Raw genomic sequence first — 20,931 nt, 5'->3', positions numbered from 1 at the left:
CCCAACCTGGGGGTCCTGACCCCCACTAGGTGTCACCAAAACCTCACAAAGGGTTGTGAGGCCGTCTTGATCTCAAGTGGTGCAAGAAAAAGGAAAGTAAAAAAAAACAAAAAAACAGTAGGCCTATATCCCAGTATTTCGTTAATTTTTGTGAAGAATTTAAGATACAAACTTCTCACAGGAGCACACAGTGAAGACGTGAACACAAACTTTATTCACACAACCTTCACTCTCTGTTAAACAGCCTCATTCTTCATTGCAAAAGTATGCAATTAAAATAACCAATGAGGTAATTGAGCAATGATTTTTTTTAAATCACTGTCTTTATACTACAGTATTCTTCTGCAGTATATTACAATATAAGTTTTTACTTTAACAGTCAAATCACCTCCCATCTCCACACATACCCATTTGTTCTCACTCATCAAGTCTTCTCTGTGTTTAGAGCACAAATTATCAATATCAAGCAAAGTGGAATAAAATTAAAATTAATTAATTAATTAAAATATATGTTTACCATAAATTGCAAAAGTAACATCACTGTCATTACACCAAAACTTTCAAAATGAAAATGAATTGCTCAACTGAGGTCTGTCATTACACTGTATCCTGCTCTGAATTTCACTCCTGTAGAAGCTCTCCTACATCAGCTCTTTTTTTTTTATAAAGTTGGTAAATGGTTTCTAGATTCTTTAATGAACACACAATTTGTCTTTCAAAGTGTATGTCATTCTCTCCAGTGACTCTCCAATAATTGTGTCATATTCTTGACCCAAGCACCAAGAACCAGTTTCAAAGAAAAAAAAAAAAAGCTCATAAAACTAACAGGAAAACTGTATTATTGTACATTTGTTTAACAGCATTTGCCCTAATGACTTTTTTTTTACATTAAAATACAAAATACATTGTAAAGCTTAAACCGGTGGTTCTCAACATTTTTGGCTTGTGGCTTCTTATTAAAAATCAGTGTTGAGACAACTTACCAAGATCCCTTTTTTTTAAGATACTTACAAATACACACTTTGACACATATACAGTGGTGCTCCTTTCTTACCCTTTTTTCTTTTGCTTTTTAACTTTATTTATTCTATTCAGCTATTTTTCCCATTTTACTGAAAACTCAATAAAAAAAAATAATAAAATAAAAATCAGTTTGTTTCAGATAACAATCAGTTTCACGTGGTTTCATTCAAGTTATTTTAAATTATTAAATATTTCACAAAAGTAGCAAAGGTGAGAGAAAAGTCTAAAAAGTCTGGGGAAAAGTTAGGACGATTTTAAGGGCCCGGGCCTGACAGGGGGCCCTTTGAAGGCTATCAATATTATTTTAATAGTATTATCTATCTAATCTTTCACGGGGCCCAAGATATCTGGTGGCGCCCCTGGATTTCTGTATCATAACTACTTGCTTTTATTTGTTTCCTCTTCCATTATCGTTTTCCAGATTTTTTTTTTTAATATTTGTGAGTGAATTCTGATTAAAATCTTTCTCTTGAGCTTTCAACTGCATCTCATGGTCTTCATCAGTGGAACTGACTCATAACAAGTGAGAAAATGATGAAGAGTGATATCCAGAAATAACTAGTTAGTGGACCTTAGGTTCAGGTTTTTATTAATGAAAACAATACAAACACAATTCTGTTAACCTTTTGATTTTTGAAAACAAAATGTGAACATCACATTTTTCCCTATGCAGCCTTGTTAAGTCACCGTGCTGCCTTCAGGGCCTTTTCTTGCCAAGTGTCTCCGTTTCTCCTAAAATGTTTGGTGGAAATTCAGAACTTTCATAATGTAAAGGGAAAACACAGAAAAACTGCACACACAGTAATCAGATAAATGCCCTCAGCAGAGTGTATTTCCTCTTTAGGCGTGTCTGACTCGAGCTGACAGACGGCTTTCACTTCTGCTGCGCTCGCCGATGATCGCGGGACTCTGAGGTTTGGTGGTGACTGGATCCTCTTGGAGACAAGACATGAGTTTCTACAGTGATGCGTCCACAGAGGACATGACTGACGAGTTGGAGACACTAGGGTAAGTTTGATCAGAACTGTTAATACTTTGATATCAGGTTCTGTTTTGTCTTTCGCCTGCTGCGAGAGAAAACGATCCGCCGCTGGAGGGGAACGAGTCCTGTGCGCAAGTTGACGCACCGCACCAGACTCCGTACGGAAATCGTGTAATTAAAGTTATTCCCACTTATTAACAAACACAGGCTCTTTATACAACTTATATTAAGGGTGCTTTTAAAACTGTAGACTGTCTGGACAAAATCGGCTTCATGATACACCAGTTTTACAATGTTTTTGATTGAATAATTACAGAAGTACCTTCTAAAAACAATTAGGTTTGCAGTTTTTTTTAACTATATACATTTAAAACTGACTCGAAGAACACTCAGTGACCTGTGCAGTCTAAGGTAACCTAATACAATAGTTCAGTCATGAACACTTTATTCAGATTGTCATGTTTAATCTTTGGTGAGGGGTTCCTTTATTCTGACAATACTCTGGGGTGGACCAAACATAAATCTAGGTGGAAAGCAGGCAACTGCCCCATCAGAAAAAAAAAAAACCCAGCAGAAGTGCCCTCTTGGATGCCCCTGTGGTAGATGAAACATGATAAAGTGGCAGTGGCCCAGTGAGCAAGAAAATGTGACTAGACTGTCCTCCCTGTGGAGAAAACATGCCAGAAAATGATTTGGTCTCTCCCTGCCTCTAAATGTTTAAAAGTCCAACAAGATTGCATTTGCAACTTCCTCACTCAATGTTAGACATTCAAAGCAGTAAATAAGATAACAGTAAAGCATAGTTATAAAGTAACGAACTGTGTAAACAGTTCACCAGTACAGAACAGATATGTGGATGTAAACATACAGTCTTTCTTCACAAAAACACAATGTGGTTGAATGTATTGATGCCTGAGGTCTGAGGCTAACTGATGTTCATTGTGTAGATTAAAGCTGCAACAAGTAACTGATTAATAATCAATTATTAAATTAGTCACTAACTATTGTGATAATCAATTAATCAGTTTGAGTCATTTTCTAAGAAAAAAAAGTCTAAGTTTTCTGATTTCAGCTTCTTAAATATTAATATTTTCTGGTTTCTATACTCCTGCCTGACAGTAAACTGAATATCTTTGGGTTTTGGACAAAATAAGACATTTGAGGACATCACCTTGAGTTCTGGGAAACAGTTAATTGACATCTTTCACCATTTTCTGACATTTTATGAACCGTACAGCTAATCAATTAATCAAGAAAATAATCAACAGATTAATCGACTGTGAAAATAATCGTTGGTTGCAGCCCCAGTGTAGTGTATGTTGAAGACACTTTCCAGACAGTAACGCAGAGTGTATAGAGGATAACCACAGCTCATCTGCAGACTTAGTGCAGTATGTGTGTGTGTGTGTATGTGTGTGAAGTTAGTTGTCAGACAGTGTATAGTGGATAGTTGGTGGACTGAGAGTATTTATGAGTCTGGAAAAGAAGCTCTGTCTGAGTGGGAGTGCTAGAAGGCCTTAAAATGTCTGTTCAGACATGGTGTGTGGAGTCTAAGGCCGGAGATATCCTCGCCGTTTAACCACATGTTTGTGTTTGCATATGCGTGGCATTAATTTCTGAGGACACGCTAAAGGGATGCAGGATACGCGAGGCAGCCATGATCTGTATGGATAAGTAAATCTCTTACAGATGCTGGCAGCTTTCCTGAGTAGCACAAGCTGTAGATGTCTACCAAGGCTGGGAACTGTATCCCAGTGATGTTCTGTGCACTGGAGACAACCAGCTGGAGAGTGTCCCTAGATACCACACAGAGATCCAGTATGTCAGGACCTCAGTCAGATGATTAAACTATTTTAATTTTAAAGTCTATGTTAAGGAAAAAGGGAGTTTTTCTTCTAAACACATTATACATGTTAGAAAATAGTTGCTGAAAACGTGAAAAAATGAGAACTATGTAGTACTGAATTGTGAAGTTAGACCATTAAACTGTTGTTCAGGATTTTTTGGCCAGACCTGAAACATGGTTCTGTGACATGTCGGAGCCATGATCCGCCAACACTATATATGTCCCACGAACTGACACACAAACAACAACACCTCTGTCAGTTAAGACCGTACCTTCAGTGAGTCCCTCTGTCCAAATCAGTCCAGCAGTTCACTTCAGCTCACTTCAGTTCCAACAACCCGACACAGAAGATGTGTTGATGATGTTTCAGGTAGTTTTTTAGGTCATAGTGTGGACACGTGACCAGTGTTTCAGAGCAGAGAGAACTGCTCATTTTGTCATGATTTTGAGGACTAATTTTATACACTTAGTGATTTTTTTAATAATTCAAATTTGGCTGGTTTCCGTGGTATGTAAGTTAGGTCTCGAAATCATGAAAAAATGAGCAGTTCTCTCTGAAATCCTGGGGGCGTGTCCACTCCACTGTCTCAGGGTCAAACACCACTATGACCTGAAAACCACCTGAAACATGGACGCTCTGTCCAGCAGCTTTACTGGACATGTCCAGACATGTTTGATCCACCAGAGCCAGAGGACGATGCCAGGATGGTATTTTTTTCTTCTGTGTCGGGTTGTTGGAACTGAAGTGAGCTGAAGTGAACTGCTGGACTGATCTGGACTGATAGAGTCACTGAAGGCTCACTTGTAACAGAGGGGGGAGGCAGTGTTGTTTGTGCTTGGGGACCATGGCTCCAGCACATCACTGAACCATATTTCATATCTGCCCAAAAAATCCTGAACAGCAGTTTTTACAGTCTAACTCCTCCAAGGCAATAAACTGCTAATAAATATGAATTCATGGCCCATCTGGTTTTACTTTATAACCCAGCAAACAGTGAACCCACATAAACACTTGAGCCTGGAGTCTGAAGGTGACACAGTTCTTCATGTTCAGGCTGCAGACGGTGTAACCTCATACACCTGTAGCTGCTATTAAAACATGCATCATTTAGTCACATTCACAGCTGTTTACTCTGTAAATCATTGTTTTTTTCTTGAGCTACGGGCATAATGCAAATAATGAACTTTCACATCCCCTAACTCGTTTCCTCTGCATCTGTCTTCCAGTCTGAGGTTTGTTTAACGGCGAAACAATCATCCTCATTTCCTCTGAAACCCTGTGCAGGGTCTGCTCTTTAATAAAGTTTTAGGCAACGTGTACCTACAGTACCATCAAAAGTTAAGTCTTATTCAATGTTTTCTCCTTATTTTATTATTTTTCTACATTGTAGATGTCACGGTTTATCAATCAGGAACAGGAGAAATACAGGTTGGATCCAAATACAGACACTGGAGGCAAACAGGAGCAGTTCAGTCATATTTAATAAGAAAACCAAACACAAAAAATGCCAAAAGGTCAAGCAAAGGAAACCAACAATTCCAAAAGGAAGGACATAAAAATCAAAGTCTAAAATCTAAAACTCACAGCCCAAAGCAGAGTCCAAATCCAGAAGCACACAGGAAAAACTCAAACCAAAAGATCCGCAAAAGAAAAAAAAAAAAAACCCGGGGGTTCAGACAAGCTGACGAGGACGAACCAGCGACTGAGGAGGTAAAGACACAGGATTAAATACACCAGTGAGGGGGAGGATAACAAGACACAAGTGAGGGCAATGAAGAAGAGGGGAAAATAATCAGTGATGAAAAAGAGCAGGAAAACAGAAAATGTCAGGAAGTAAAAACAGTAAGAACATACAAGGTGAAACGTATCAAAATAAAACAGGAAGTGACCAAGAAAAACCCAAACCATGACAGCAGATTAATACAGGACACATCAAAACCATGAAATAACATATATACCTAGAATTATGTCATAAATTGTGTTGTAAAAATAAGCAAAATGTGTTATATTTTGAAGTCACAGAAAGCAAAATACACACACACTGTCTTCTGCACTGGTAATCAACCTATCGAACAAGTGTGCAAAAAGGTTTTAATATTTTAGATTCTTCAGAGTAGCTAAACTTTAATTGGATGGCAACTTTGCCCACTGCTGATATAATCTGAATAATTTCTCATAAAAAAAAAAACCTCTGTGGAGTCCATACAGAGCAATACAGATTATGATTTTTATTTTATTTATTATTAGGTACTTCTTATGTCTTTGTTGCAGGTGGTACCACTACGACCTGTCCCGTCACGCTGCAGAGGCTCTCCTCCTGTCCAATGGGATGGACGGAAGTTACCTGCTGAGAAACAGCAATGAGGGACCAGGCTGCTTCGCCCTGTCTGTCAGGTCAGTCTGCCTAGAACAGTCACTCCCAAAGACTGGGTCGAGACCCACAGGCAGGTCACAGGAGATTTTATTTGGGTCCCCAAATAAATTAAGGAGGAAATTTTGAGTACAGCTTTTAAAAAATATTTAAATGTGTGTATTCTTTTACTGATGAGAGGTAACAAATACAATGAGATGACCTGTTAACTCAGCCTAAATGAATTCATTTGTCATTGTTAAAGTTTTAATGTTAATTTATGAACAAATCAACTATTACCAGAATTTATTGATGAGGCTGGTGGTTTGTTATTACAAAAAATTGTGTCCCCATAAAACAAGTTTGGGAAACACTGAACTGGAACACACTCACTCTACATGAATACTCAGAGTAACTGATAAGTAGAAACACAATAAACATGTCACGTTACAGTAGATCACTGGTGTTAAACATCTGTATTGAACTTACTTTAAAGTAGGTCAACAGATTTTAAACTGGGTTACCTTGTAGGGCAATACTGTATTTACAGACCAAACTGTGTGTGTTGCACCAAATAATGAAAACTGTAAAAAAACAAAAAAAACAAAAAAAAAAACCTAAAGCTGGCATTAAATGCCTGATCAGATTAATAAACTTTTTGATTTATTCTTTGATCAAATAGTTCAGTGTTGTGTACTGAAAATTAAAAAACTTTGTCTCCTTTTGTTAATTGAAAAAGAGAGATTTTGAAGAAAAAAACTTTATTGCATACAGTAAAATATTGAACAAGGTATTCTTTTGGTGTTGGTACAGGCTCAGCTTGTTATTCTAAGTGTCAGACAACATTATAGAATGGTTCCTACAGAGACAGAACTTTTGTTAAAGAGTAAGTTCCTTTTTCTTCAACCAGAAACAGACATTATATTGCTCTGATTATAGAAAGAGTAACTTCATTATCATAAAACACACTTCATTCAGAGAGTAAAATGAAGAATAAAAGAATTAAGGAGAAGAACACAGTGAATTAAGGATTTACTTTCACCAAACCAGAGTAGGTGATTGTTGAGACACTGGAAAGATGAACCAAGACTTTTTCGTTGGTTTGATTTTGTCTCTGTTGAGTTTGAATGAAGTGTGTTTTGCGATGATAAAATGTTTCAGTAAATGAAGTCTGGTGGCTTTGATGAAAGTGATGGAGCAGCTGTTTCTGCTTAAACAGAATATATCTTACTTTTTAACATAAAGGTCTGTCTCCAGGCATTAATAATATCTCCAAATGTTCCTTTTGGTAATCAGATCTACAAAAACATGGGGAAATAGGTTCCAGGCTGAAAATACCACAGTTGTACTTGTCTGGTAATACTTGGAGATTTTTTTTTTTTTTTTGCAGATACAATACATTTAGTATGAACTCCAAAAGAAAACCTTATTCAACATCTCACTGCAAGAAAATAGTTGTGACACACTTATAATGGTCTCATGATGATCAGTATCAAAACCAACCACATATGACAGTTTAATATCATGTTGAAGCATGAAGCCAAACAATTTCTTTAGGTTTGATAATGTCAAGTTGTCATGACAAAGACATCTCAAACAATGCCAACGCTGCATCATGCATCGTGACATAATTGACCGAATGACACTTCAAGGCATAGTTCACCCCAAAATGAAAATTCAGTCATTATCTACTCACTGTCAGGCCAATTAAGGGTTGGGTTTAGTTTTTAGTTTCACAGGAAAACAGTGTCGCAGAATCTCCCAAACAATGGAAGTGAATGGTGATGAGTTTAAAAAACATTAAATTTCTCCATACTGCTTGTCTGGTATAATCTAGGTCTTCTAACACCCCAGCATGCCAAGTTGAGTAAAATTCTAAATCATGTTTTTAGTCTGAAACTTCACTGCAGCTCCTTCCTTGGAGCCACGTCCCTGTGCAAATGCACACTGTCTGAACTGGGTGTGTGTGTTGTGACGGTGTGCCAGCAGCACATCGGAGTGTTAGGAGACTTGGATTGTGCCAAACAAGCAGTATGGAGGCATTTTATGTGTTTTTTTTCCAGTTGTTTGAAAACTGGTCACCATTCACTTCCATTGTTTGAGAGATTCTACAACACTGTTTTCCTGTGAAACTCCAGCAGAGTTTAATGGGCTAAAAAAATAAATCCGACATTCAATTGGCGAATTTTCATTTTTGGGTGAACTATCCCCTTAATGACAGTCATAAACTAGACTTGGTCATGTTAATGACAGGTGTTATTACATGCTTATCACAGTTTAATAACAGTCTAAACAGTGTATTTTTGCATGTGAACAACTGTGAAATGCTACATTAAACGTTCATTGTGTCTTATTTGACTCACAGGGCGAAGGACTCTGTCAAACACTTTCACGTGACACGCAAAGACAACGGCTACGTCTTTGGATTTAACGAGTTTGCGTCCCTTCAGGACTTTGTCTACCACTTTGCTAACCAGCCTCTGCTGGGCAGTGACACAGGTACACACAACTTCATCTGCATTCTACCTGCATGTAAACAACATACTGATCTGCTCATAGCAAAGGTGACTAGAAATGACTAGAAATCACTTGTTCCAGCACAAGTTTCTGTTACAAATGTGGGACAAACTCAAATGGAAAGAGATAGAAAATATGCAAGAATGGCAGTGATGTGATTTAGTGTTATTATCAGCTTTATTGTCAAGCTCAGAGGAAAATATTATATAACTCACAAACAAAAGTCTTAAGTAAACAGGCTGAAGTATTACAGGATTGCTGAAAACCTGTGTCATACGTTTTTCCCTTGTTGCATAGAGCACACATGACCATTACAACACTTCCTGGCATTGTTATAAAACTTCAATATTTTCTAGTCTAACTACAGGAAAAAAAACACACACACACTTTTGTTGTGTTGTTGGATATTGTGTTTTCTGTAACCTCCCGTCTGTCTCGGATCCAGGGACCCTCATCGTGCTCAAGTGTCCGTACCCGTGGCGAGTGGAGGAGCCGTCCATCTACGAGTCCGTGCGAGTTCACACGGCCATACAGACGGGCCGCACGGAGAACGACCTGGTGCCCAACGCCCCATCGGTACGATGACACCTATTGCACACACCTGTGAGCAGCTCATACCAGAATATGTCAGAATACCTGTGTGATGTGACATCAAAATCAGACTTAAAGGAAAGTCCATAATTTTTTTGAGGCTTTTATATTAATCTCTGCATGTATACAAATCTGAGCAATCACATATTGGTTGAAGTACATATGTTTTACTGTACATTCTATCTTGGGAACACCTTGAGGGAATTTCTTCAAACTTGGCACACATGTCCACTTGGACTCAAGGATGAACTGATTCGTTTCTGGAGGTCAAAGGTCACTGTGACCTCATGTCCATCCCATCCTTATGAACTGCAAGGCGGTAATTCTAGTTTTTCCTAGGATGGTTAAAAAGTCATGAACCATCCTACTCTGCCTCCGGCTGGCTAGTATTTGTTGCCTTTGATGGTTGAATTGGTTAGGACATGAAGAGTGAGACTGATCAGGATCATTATTATAATTACTGGTTTACTTCCTACAGTATAAGACTTTCCTGGAGTGTGAATCTTTTTAAAGGTCCAGTGTGTCAGATTTAGAGGATCTCTTTGCAGAATATGGCAGAAATTGAGTATAATATTCATAAATATGTTTCATTAGTGTATAATCACCTGAAAATAAAAATTAAAAAAAAGTAGGTACTGTAGAATCAGCCCTTTATACCTACAGAAGGGGTGGCTCCTCTTCAATAGAGACTGCCATGTTGCACTGCCATGTTTCTACAGTAGCCCAGAATGGACAAACCAAACAGGGATTTATCTAGTACACATTGAGGTGGTTCTACAGAGAACCTCTTTATATTTCAAGGGTTTTATCCAGAAACCACAAAGGGGGTTCTGCTGTGGACATTTTTATATTCCAAGGGATTTATTTAGAACACAATCAGGGGGTTCTACGGAGAACCTGTTCATATTCCAACTGTTTTATCTAGAACCAACCAAGTGGGTTCTATCAAGAACCTTTTTATATCCCAAGGGTTTTATCTAGTACACACTCAGGGGGTTCACTGAGAACCTATTTATACTATACACAGTATATACTATATAATGGTACAAAAAAACATAACAAACAAGTTTCACCAATGCTTGAAGAAGTATTTCTCCTAAAAAGGGTTGTTTGGATGAAAGGGGTTCTTAATGGAACCCTTAGTCTTACAAAGAACCCTTTACAAGTCAAAAAATGGTACTATAGAAGCAGCTGGTTCAGGAAGAACCCTTTTGGACCCTTATGTCTAAGACTGTACCTGACTCACTGAAATATTCTTCCTACTAAATCAAACGTGTTTTTCCAGCTGGGGACTAAGGAGGGTTATCTGGTGAAACAAGGAGCGTTTGTCAAGGTAAGTGTTGAGCAGAAACACCTCACTGTGTCTGAACACAGATCAGTTTTTATCAGGACATCTGTCTCCAGTCGTCCACCTGTGATTTTCAGTTGAAACTGTTATCTGTTTGAAGTGGAGCGGAAACGTGGTAATATTTAAAACCCATTCACTTGTGTACGTTTTGCAGAACTGGAAACAGAGGTGGTTCACACTCAACAGATATGAGCTCAAATACTTCAAAGACAAAATGGTGAGTCTCTCCCCAGCTTGTGTGCGAAATGTGTCACTTTGCAACTTCCCTGTTTTAATCAGACTGTGATACTGCAATAGTATTTAGTTTCAGTCACTTCTAGTCACACCAGACAAACAACAAGAGTGTTTGAGCCTGTAGTGTGTGTGTGTGTAAGCTATGGAGTGTGTGTGTTGCAGTGTGAGGAGCCCATTCGGACCCTGGATCTGAGAGCGTGCTCTGCAGTCCAGTTCGACTACTCTCAGGAGAGAGTCAACTGTTTCTGGTAAGTGATGCACAGTCTGTCTAAGGCGTCATCTACAGTGGGTCTTGGGTTTTATGGGGTGCAACAATCCCCCCAATCCTGAGGCAAAGCAGGAAAAATCAGTTGTAAAACTGCCATAGACTTATAAATTTTATTAGTGTTCTTCATATTTAATTTACATGATGAGGCATAGTGTGCATCTTGTGTGTTAAACACAGAAGCGCTGAGCACACCGAGTGCTTTAATTAATTAGCTTACAAGCACATGCACCGTGAATTCAAACACTTCTGATGGTTAATGCAAGTTACTGTTATCTAAATTAGACCAACACAACACAATGTCTGTCACTAGTTCTGCACAGAGCAAATCAAATGATTACACAATGAGGATGCAGAGTGTGCGCTGCACTCTACTGAAGAAGAAGAATCCAATGCAAAATCTCACACCAAGTTAGTGAGAGCTTCTATATAGTTTTTCTTTGTGATTTTGAGTGATCAGTAAATTTATTTAGGCCGACTGTTTCTAACATAGGGGTGCGTAGGGGTGGGGGAAATTTCCGATTCTTAGATGCATCGCGATTCGGACGTGGACGAATCTGAATCGATTCACAAACGTCCAAATTTCGATTATTTAAATCTGTTAATTAAAGTGATACAGAACCTTCTAAATAATGTGGAACTAAGAAGCGCGGTACGCGTCATCGCCGGGACACTTTGGGACGCGCACCTGGAGCAACAGGCGCACAGCGGAAAACAAACATGGCCGACCGGCAGCCACCTCGCCATGAGGTCCGAACAGCTCCTTCTAATTTAAAAGCAGCCGTGTGGAAACACTTCGGCTTCTACAACGTCGACGGCGGAAGCGAACTGGACAAGAGCCACGTTATATGTAAGCTGTGTCGAGCTAAAATAAAATACTTTGGCAACACAACAAACATGAGAAGCCGTAACTCGATTCCACCCGACGGAGGAGTCGGGGAGACGGCAGGCTGCTGTTGCTGCGGCTACTAGTGGCTACTGTTGGTACTTTCCAGTTTGCACATATTTCCAATAGTTTAATAAAATATAATCGAAATGAATTCTTATTACAAATGCGCTGTTTTTAAAAATTGCAAGTGACGAATGCTTATTCAGTGAGACAAAAAGAAATGTGTTTGTGAAAAAGTGCATCAATATACATAAAGATGCATCAATAATCGTTTTATAATCGAATCGTAGCCCCTGAATCGTAATCGTAATCGAATCGGCAGGTGCCCAAAGATTCCCACCCCTAGGGGTGCGCATGGTACCAGTCTTCTGCTGGAATCACAGCAGCAGCCTCTGAATGCCAACAGAATATGGAATCTGTCTCCGCTCAATATCATGACTTTGAAAACAACATTTCATCCTCACAGCTGTGATGGAGTTGTATGCAACATGTGCAGTTTATATTATGTTAATTATAATGTTGATTAATGTTGAAATGACATTCTTCTGCCTCAGTGTTTATTAATACCAACAGATAATGGACTAAAGTGGTCAGGTTTTGGAATCACAGTTAAATATTTGCCTGAAATAGGCTATGATCAGTGTGTTTTGATGGTAGAGAAATTATACCTTAAAAACAAGTGTATTTTCTAGGATATAGTTTTGCATAACCAGACCTCTCTCCACAGCGCTCAGCACCGTCTGGCTCCACACATGCACATTGTTGCTATAGCAGAAAAAAAGTTCTGCCTTGTTTGCATTTCTTAAAACCAATTGCAGTATGCAGCGTTGGTGCTGCTGCAAAATAATGTCAGGGGGGAACTTGTTTCGGTGGAACATTTGCATATTGGGAGGCAAGCTCTGGTATTAAAAAGGCAACAGCTGTGACCTTGTTTACGTCGGTACTATTAGTGTCCCAGGTGCTAATTTGCCATTTTTAGCATGTAGGTTGCAGCTCAGAGGTTTTCTGTTGTTTCCAACTTTGAAAATGTAGATGCAGACACCGCGTTGGCAAGGACTTAGACCTGCAATGTGTATTCGGTGAGGCAGACTACCCTGGGTAGTGTTTGTCTATTAGCAGGACAGAAAATGTCTCTTTTTTCAGGAAAAATATTTGTCCCTACGCCTCACCAGAAAACACCATCTAACGTTTCTCCCCCCTGAATTTTTAACCCAAGTCGGCTTTCATGTATCTATCTATGCTCTCTTAAAAGCTGCAAGACTCTTTTGGCAAAATCGGTCATTTCAGGAGGGATGGCAAACCCTGTTGGCAGAGCAAATGATACACTGCAGTCCACTCTAAACAGGAGAAAACAATGCACACCAACAACCACGCACAAAATGAATGAAAGTGTATATGGTATGGCATAATGAAGAGATATAAAAAATGGAAAATGGGCAGAAATAAAAGAAAAATGGGTGCAGGATGAATCACCAACAACATGAAAAAGAGGCATATCAGATCTATTTCTGATCAGGCCACATCTGTACTTCCCCATTGCTGCAAATGTAACATTTGTGTCATTTGAAAAAGGGGAAGTTTGAGCAGTTTAACAACAGAAGGAAAGAGGGGGAGGGAAGGAGAAGTGCACATGAGCTCAAAGGCAGCAGTGGTTCTATACAAGTTACAACCGCTGACCCAGCTTTACCTTTTACACAATTCAAAGCTGCACGGTTACTTATCAGTGCAACAGGAAGTGCTGCTTTTGATTTAAACTCTCGTCTTCACATTTCATCCAGCAGGAATGCGGCCAAACACGTTTGTGCAGTATCAGCTTCATGTTTTTGTTTGTAGTCTGGTAACTGAATGAAGGAATTCGAGGTCAAAGGAGCAAAATGTTACAAACATGTCCAAACATGAGGACAACAGTCCAAATAACAAATTGGAGCCAGTATACTAAATAGGCTGAATATCTATTAAATATACAGTCTATGATTGAAGCGAGTTGTTTCACCCTCAGCAAGCTCTGGCAGGCTCCAGGAACAGGAGCGCAAGGCGAGTGCAACGTTGTAATTTCACAATAACAGGCAATAATGAGTCCTCCACTGTCTGTAATGTAAAGCTAAAACAAAACCCACTGCTGAAAATACACACTCTGGAGTTGGAGTTCAGGGACTGCCTGTCTCACTGCCTGCCAAACTCCATTAACATGGATGCTCAGTTTAACAGTTATAAACATCTACTCCCCCTAAAAGTTAATTAATGATTTCTTACGACTCGTAAACAGACACTTACTCTGTTCTGCAAACATTCGACATTAATTAGAACTTGAATTAACGTGACCCAGGCAAACAAAAATACATACGCATGCAATGTCAATTATAATGTAGGGCATGACAAACTGACTATAGCAGCTCTTTATTTATGTTCTATAATTTCAAGTAAGTAAAGTAAGTAAGTAAAAGTAAGTAAAAATCTCAGATAAATATGTGATTTATTCAAAGTTAATGGTCCATTTCCTATTAGCCACTAGTTGCTTTAACTTGGGAGACGTTGGATATGTAAGAAACAGGAAGAAAGTTGGCTCAACGTGACTAAATATAATGTGAATAAAACTTTAATACATTACCTCGTCCATGAGCATAACTCGGTTTGTATTTCGATCATAAACAACAGAGTCTGTTGACATTCCTTGACTTTGTCAGAAGTATGCAACAAGATGAAAAAGGCGAAACAAGACAAAAGCAAACAAAATGAAAAAGACTTGACAACACTAAAAATTACATAAAAGACATAACAAGACAAAAAAGACGTATCAAGATGAAAAAGACCTAACAAGACAAAAAACTATGTAAAAGACAAAAAGACGAAAAAGATGCAACAAGACAAAAAGACAGAGAGAGGGAGGCTCGACCAGAGAAAAGGTGAAGTTCAGACTTTTTACTTTTACTTCAGTAAAGAATTTGAATCAGTCTTTTTCCAGTGTTTTTACACAAGTATCTGTACTTCTTCTTGAGTAGAGAAAGTGTGTACTTTTGCCTTTTGCCTCTTAGAAATGACTAATTATTACAGATGTCTAAAACAAGAGATTAAGTTATATGACCGCCTTCTGGCTCAGTGATTCATTTCCTTATAAGGTCACATCTGGCAACCACATCATGGAGCCACCACTGCAACACATTTCGTCACAAAAGTCATTTTGCAGTGCACTTGTATTGGAATATTTGCTGTCATACTTGTGAGCAAGCAAGTAGGAGAGTCGATGCTCCCAACTAGAAAGAGCATCCACTTCCTATTTTTCAAAAGGCAGATGACAAAGCAAATGTTTTGTGACTAGATAACATGCTGTAATTGACAACTCCCAACCTCCTAATGGAGTGACTCTCCATATCTGTGTGTGTCCCCAGCCTGGTGTTTCCTGAGAGGACGTTTTATCTCTGTGCAAAGACGGGTGTGGAGGCAGACGAGTGGATCAAGATCCTGAGGTGGAAAATGGTGAGTTTGTTCGCTCGCTGGCAGGAAGTGGGATCTTTCTGCCAGTAAGTCAAACAGCTGGAGTGCCTCCCCTCTTCACTCCATATCACGGTGTAGCAAATGGAAAAAACACTTACTGTGCTGCAAATCTCTGGCACATAGCACAGTCCTGAAAAGCAAGTTGTAAACTCTGTATCTTTGACTCAGGCAGTATTTGTTCTTGTGTAATATTACCCTACTTCCTTATTACTGAAAAGTACCCCATTTCTTCAACCACTGATCCTCTGCTGGTTAAACAACACACTGCTGGACTGTAGTACAGACTCTTATACGACTAGTTTGAGATTTAACCCTTACATACTGTTAATATTTTACACCTTCACAGACCAAGAATTCCCTCATAGTAAGTGTCTATACCAAATTTTAAACTACAGATCTATTTAGAATGTCTAAATAGCCTATGCCACATTAACAAATGTCTGATTAATCTTTAATAAATGTTTCAGAGAACAGTGAGAGTGTACTTTTTAAGTTTTACAACACTCGTTTTTGGAGAAAAATATCTAGTATTACACAGTATCATGTCCTGTTTTACATAAGACTTGTAAACATAAAAGCCATAATGAGCTGGAATGTTAAAAAAATGTCAGATGCATGGGAGATGGCCAGTCTTGTGAGTCCTGGAGTCATTTGAATGACATTTTCTGCTACCATCCTGCCTGCAACTTGATGTGGAAGTGAAGACCAACAGATAGTATTGTTTTTTGACATAAATGTCTGGCTTGCTGCCTGCTCCTCTCCATCAGTCATCTTCATCAGAGGGGCTGTAAATCAGAGTTTTCTTCCACATTGTCTTCCTGCAGGCGGCATGGTGGTGCAGTGGTTAGCACTGTTGCCTCACAGCAAGAAGGTCCTGAGTTTGAATCCCTCAGCTGGCTGGGACAGGACCTTTCTGTGCAGAGTTTGCATGTTCTCCTTGTGTCTGTGTGGGTTCTCTCTGGGTTCTGGGTTCTCCAGCTTCCTCCCATAGTCCAAAGACATGCATGCTAGTTTAATTGGTGATTCTAAATTGCCCATAGGTGTGAATGTGAGTGTGAGTGGTTGTCTGTCTCTATTTGTCAGTCCTGCGATGAACTGGGGACTTGTCCAGGGTGAACCCCGCCTCTCGCCCAATGTCAGCTGGGATAGACTCCAGCCCCCCGCAACCCTTCGGGAATAAGCGGTTACAGAAAATGGATGGGTGGATGGATTGTCTTCCTGCTCTGACACATCCTCCTCCAAATCGCTATAAACCTCCTCATATTGGAAGTTCAGATCAAGGATCCGTTGCACACCAAGTCTTGCTGACATGATGTCAGTCACTGAAATGGCAGCTCAGGTACCTTTATAATGTTATGAACCCCCCATAACCACCTTCCCAACCCAAATTGATTCAAAGTTTTTACTTTGTTATACTTTTTATTACATTGCAGGTGCTTGTGCTTGCAGGTGCGGATCTTGTGTCTGTGTCATGGCACCCTCTGACCTCTGGGTGACTTCTGTTCCCTTTGTGCACCGTATATGATCACTCCTATGCTGTGACGTGACAGTGTCAAGATCCCCCTTGAACTCTGTCACCACTGTCCCATAAAACACACACACAAACATGGCCTGTACAGTTTCACAGTTTCAAGATTTCCTAAAACCACCATTTTCCTTGATTTGACACACACTGGTAGATCTAAAATCCATTTCAATAGATACGGATCAAATTTGACCCAAAACAGCCTCAGTGTACAAAAATTTGTAGCACCTGTACAAAAGTATAAGATTTTAAAATATTTTCATTTTTGTGTATTTTGGGTCACTTTAGAAAAAGTCATCAAATTTCAGGCTAAAAGAATGACATTTAGGGTAGTTTTACTGCTGTCAAATGTCACAACGGGTCAAATTTGACCCGAACAGTATGTAAGGGTTAAGATTGAATCCTTGTGGAGCTGTTAATCTGAAGAAAAGGTTTGTGCACTGTAAAAGAATTGGAAGACTTGCCTTCTAACTTAACTTGTGCTGAACCATTTGCTTATAAATTATTCATCAGTTATTGTCAAATTCGTTGAGTTTTAGGGGGAAAAACTGTTCCGTCATCAGCTACTCAGTCATGCAGTACTTTAATCAGACCTAGTGCTGGAAAAAAAATGGTTAAGCAAATTTTCCTACTAGTTGCTTTTTTAAGTACCGACTCCATCCTTCAATGAAATAGCTGCAGCCTTGCAATCTTTAGAAGCTCCAGAGCAGGGTCAGCAAGCTCAAGGCTAAAGTCATGGTTAGACCAGACAGAAAGGGGCAGGATTGTGCCAAGAGCACTCTTAACCTGGGGCTAATTGTAGTGTGAAAAGCCCTTGACCGATGTTTACTATCTAGAATGATGTATGACTTCTCTTTTACTGCTTTTAGGCCCCTTTCACACTGGCACTTTAGCCCCATGTTTAGTCAATTTGCACGTAGCTTCAGAGCAAGAGGATAAACCAGGTCCAGCTCCACAGAGGTTTTACTCTTTAACTGTTGTCCTAGCGTTAAGGATAACCCTGGGCTAAGACTACACAGTGTGAAAAGCTGCCAACAAGTCCTAGGCTAAAAGGATAGCCAACTTTGGAGTGTGTCAGTGAAAGCTGTCTTAGCTGGGCTAAGAAGGGTCTAAGAATGAAGAATTTTAGCCCTGGGCTAAGTGCAGTGTGAAAAGTCCTTAAAAAATGGCTTTTCACTAAGTCTGACTGGAAGGTTAGCCCAAATATTCATGCTGGGAGGTTTATTAATGAACTAATACTGCAAACAAACTTCTTTTTGTTTAAGTAAAGCTCAGTGAGACATTTGTCCAACTTAAAATTTTACAGGAAGAGGAACTGAAGTGTTCTGATGTTGGCAGCAGACATTTATTGTTGACTTGGCTGAAAACAATGTTGCAGTATTTAAACGATGAGTTGATTTCACTAAGTTGCGTTCAGGGTTTTTGGCAGCTGGCAATAACGATCTCTCTTTGTTCACAGTCACAGATAAGAAAAGGTCGATGACCGCTGTCAGGGGAGAAACACTGAAGATGAACAGAAGCCCCACCTTCATGGAAGATGTCACATCATCTGGATGAACGATGAAGGACAGCGCTCTTAGACACTGAAGATGAGCATGAATAACACTGGGACACACGCCACTGAGTGCACTGACTGGATGCGACTCCACTTTACTTTATGACATATTATTTAAAGACGCTTAATTTCTCATGTGTCTCATGTTTGCGGTCTCAAGGGTCTTTCAGACACAACGCCACTGCGCCCATCTATTCCAATGGCTCGAGTCGCACCATGGCAGCTTGGCTCTGTGGAGAGAAAAGTGGCTTGCACAATGCGCCGCACAACTGCACAAGCTTGTGCTGAATCCAGCGGCGGGTGCAGTTCATATTGCATTGTGTCTGAAAGGGCCCTTACTTTGCTTTTCTTTCCAAGATGATTTTTGTTCATAGCATGTTTAACAGAAACATATGCTTTATCAACTATTTTAAAGTGTATTGCTCGTATTAGTCTACAACACCAAAATGAACAATGCATTAGTATGTCTCATAATGTTCTCTGACCCCACTACCCTGTCTGTGGCTCCCAGGCCCAAGTCCATTGGACTAATACACAGGGGTCACCAACCTTTACTATCAAAAGAGACATTTTTTGGCCAAAAAAAGCAAAATTTGGTCTTGAGCCACAACTGTTCTCTTTTTTCCCTCTGAGACTTTTTTTTTTTTTTTATTTGGCATCCATAATTAGTCTACAGAGGCTCAAAACTAACCACTGCAAAATTTAGAGGAAAAGACTCTGAGCCACACATGTAGGCCGGGAGTTTTCAACCTGCGACTCTGGAGCTGCACTTGGTTCTTTAGCCCCTCTTCAGTGGCTCCCTGTGACTTTGGCAAAAAATTATATGGAAATGAATAAGGGTTATTTCTTTAACATTTATCCTTATTTTAGGTCTGTGCAAAAGTAAGTATGCAAAAGAACTCATGCTCTTAAGTTTTGAAAATGTCTTACCAACTACTAATCTTTTATTGAGATCATTTGCTTTTCTTCTTTAAATAAACTTAAAGCTTCAAGTATTAGAAACCCCCCAAAGATAAAGTAAATAAAATAAGTGAATAATGGTTAAAATTTTAATATTTCTATTTAAACCATTCAATTTTCAGGCACCAAAACAAGGGCAAATCAAATTCACAGCTCACTGTGACCAAATTTTAAGATCCAAGTTTATCTAAGAAAAGTAAATTATCTCAACTAAAGATTATAGGTCAGCATAAATTTTGATTTTGCCAACTGTAAACATATGTAACCTATACACCAAATTAAAAAAGAAGTCTTAATATTTGCATCTTTATTATAGACTTTGTCTATGGCTCGGTGCCTTTTCCTCTAAATTTCGGCAGTGGCTCGTCTTCTTGAGTCAGCTCACTATGGATCCAAATAAAAATAAAGTCTGCAGGGAAAAGAGAGAATTTAATAGCTGTGACTCCAAACAGTTTTTTCTTTTTTTTAGCCAACAGTGGCTCTTTTGTTCATAAAGGTTGCAGACCACTGAATTTTAGTTGAAAAAAAATCTATTTGATGTATTTCATGTATTAGACATACAGTGTTGTCAAAAATATTGATATATCATTAAATATCTATACTGAATATTTGAAATACTTTCAATAGTCATTCCTCTATTGGTAGAAAAATTATTGATTTTTCCAGTGCAATGCCCACATAGTCCCACCTTCTCTCCCTTTCACTCATCTCATTTGCACTGACTGAATATCGGTTCTCATGTTATAGCCTTGTTATTTCAATATTTTAATAAAAATCTAAAATTTGATGTCGTCAATATTAAGTCAGTTTCACCTTGTGGTATTGAAAATGGTATTGAATATTGAATTTTTCAAGAAGATAGTCTAGTATCTACACACACACACTTTTACAGTCTGAGAACTTAAGAATCACTTTAGGCTTAAAACAATAACTGAAAACTAGAAAATGTTGCACGAAATTTTAAGTGTGCCTGATGCTCGCTGCTGACTAGTATCCCCACCATATTGCCAGAAGTATTAATTGCAGTAGATGTATCATTGAGGTTTTGTGTGTCTGTGTGTGTGCACACGCATGCGCTGTCACACGCATGTGTGTATGTATGCGAGTGTGTGTGTCTCTGTGTATGTGCATGCGTTATCGTGCACATTTGTATGTATATGGGTGAGAGTGTATGTCTGTATGTGCACGTGCTATCACACGTGTTTGTATGTATATGGGTGAGAGTGTATGTCAATGAAAGTCCTCTTATAGACACAAAGAACAGCTTTTGTGTGTGTGTGTGTGTGTATATATCAGAAGTTGTGTGAGTAAGCAGGACAGAAGAACAATATGGCTGACATTAAAAATGTCAGT

At 39.0% G+C, this 20,931-nt stretch overlaps 1 protein-coding gene across 1 annotated transcript; it reads left to right on the top strand.

Moving 5' to 3' along the window:
* The first annotated feature begins 1,873 nt into the window (after positions 1-1,873).
* On the top strand, positions 1,874-20,365 carry dapp1 (dual adaptor of phosphotyrosine and 3-phosphoinositides). Its single transcript, XM_084742753.1, has 9 exons — positions 1,874-2,031; positions 6,124-6,246; positions 8,568-8,701; positions 9,165-9,295; positions 10,596-10,643; positions 10,813-10,875; positions 11,055-11,140; positions 15,433-15,520; positions 18,523-20,365. The coding sequence occupies exons 1-9, from the start codon at positions 1,973-1,975 to the stop codon at positions 18,544-18,546; spliced, it is 756 nt and encodes a 251-aa protein (XP_084598879.1). The 5' UTR covers positions 1,874-1,972; the 3' UTR covers positions 18,547-20,365.
* The last annotated feature ends 566 nt before the right edge of the window (positions 20,366-20,931 follow it).

This window comes from Lutjanus erythropterus, chromosome 18 (assembly GCF_056507025.1).
Source record: "Lutjanus erythropterus isolate fLutEry1 chromosome 18, fLutEry1.hap2, whole genome shotgun sequence".
In the NCBI taxonomy this organism is placed as follows: domain Eukaryota; kingdom Metazoa; phylum Chordata; class Actinopteri; order Lutjaniformes; family Lutjanidae; genus Lutjanus; species Lutjanus erythropterus.
Note: the sequence above shows the minus strand (reverse complement) of the source record. Positions and strands in the feature narration are given on the sequence as shown.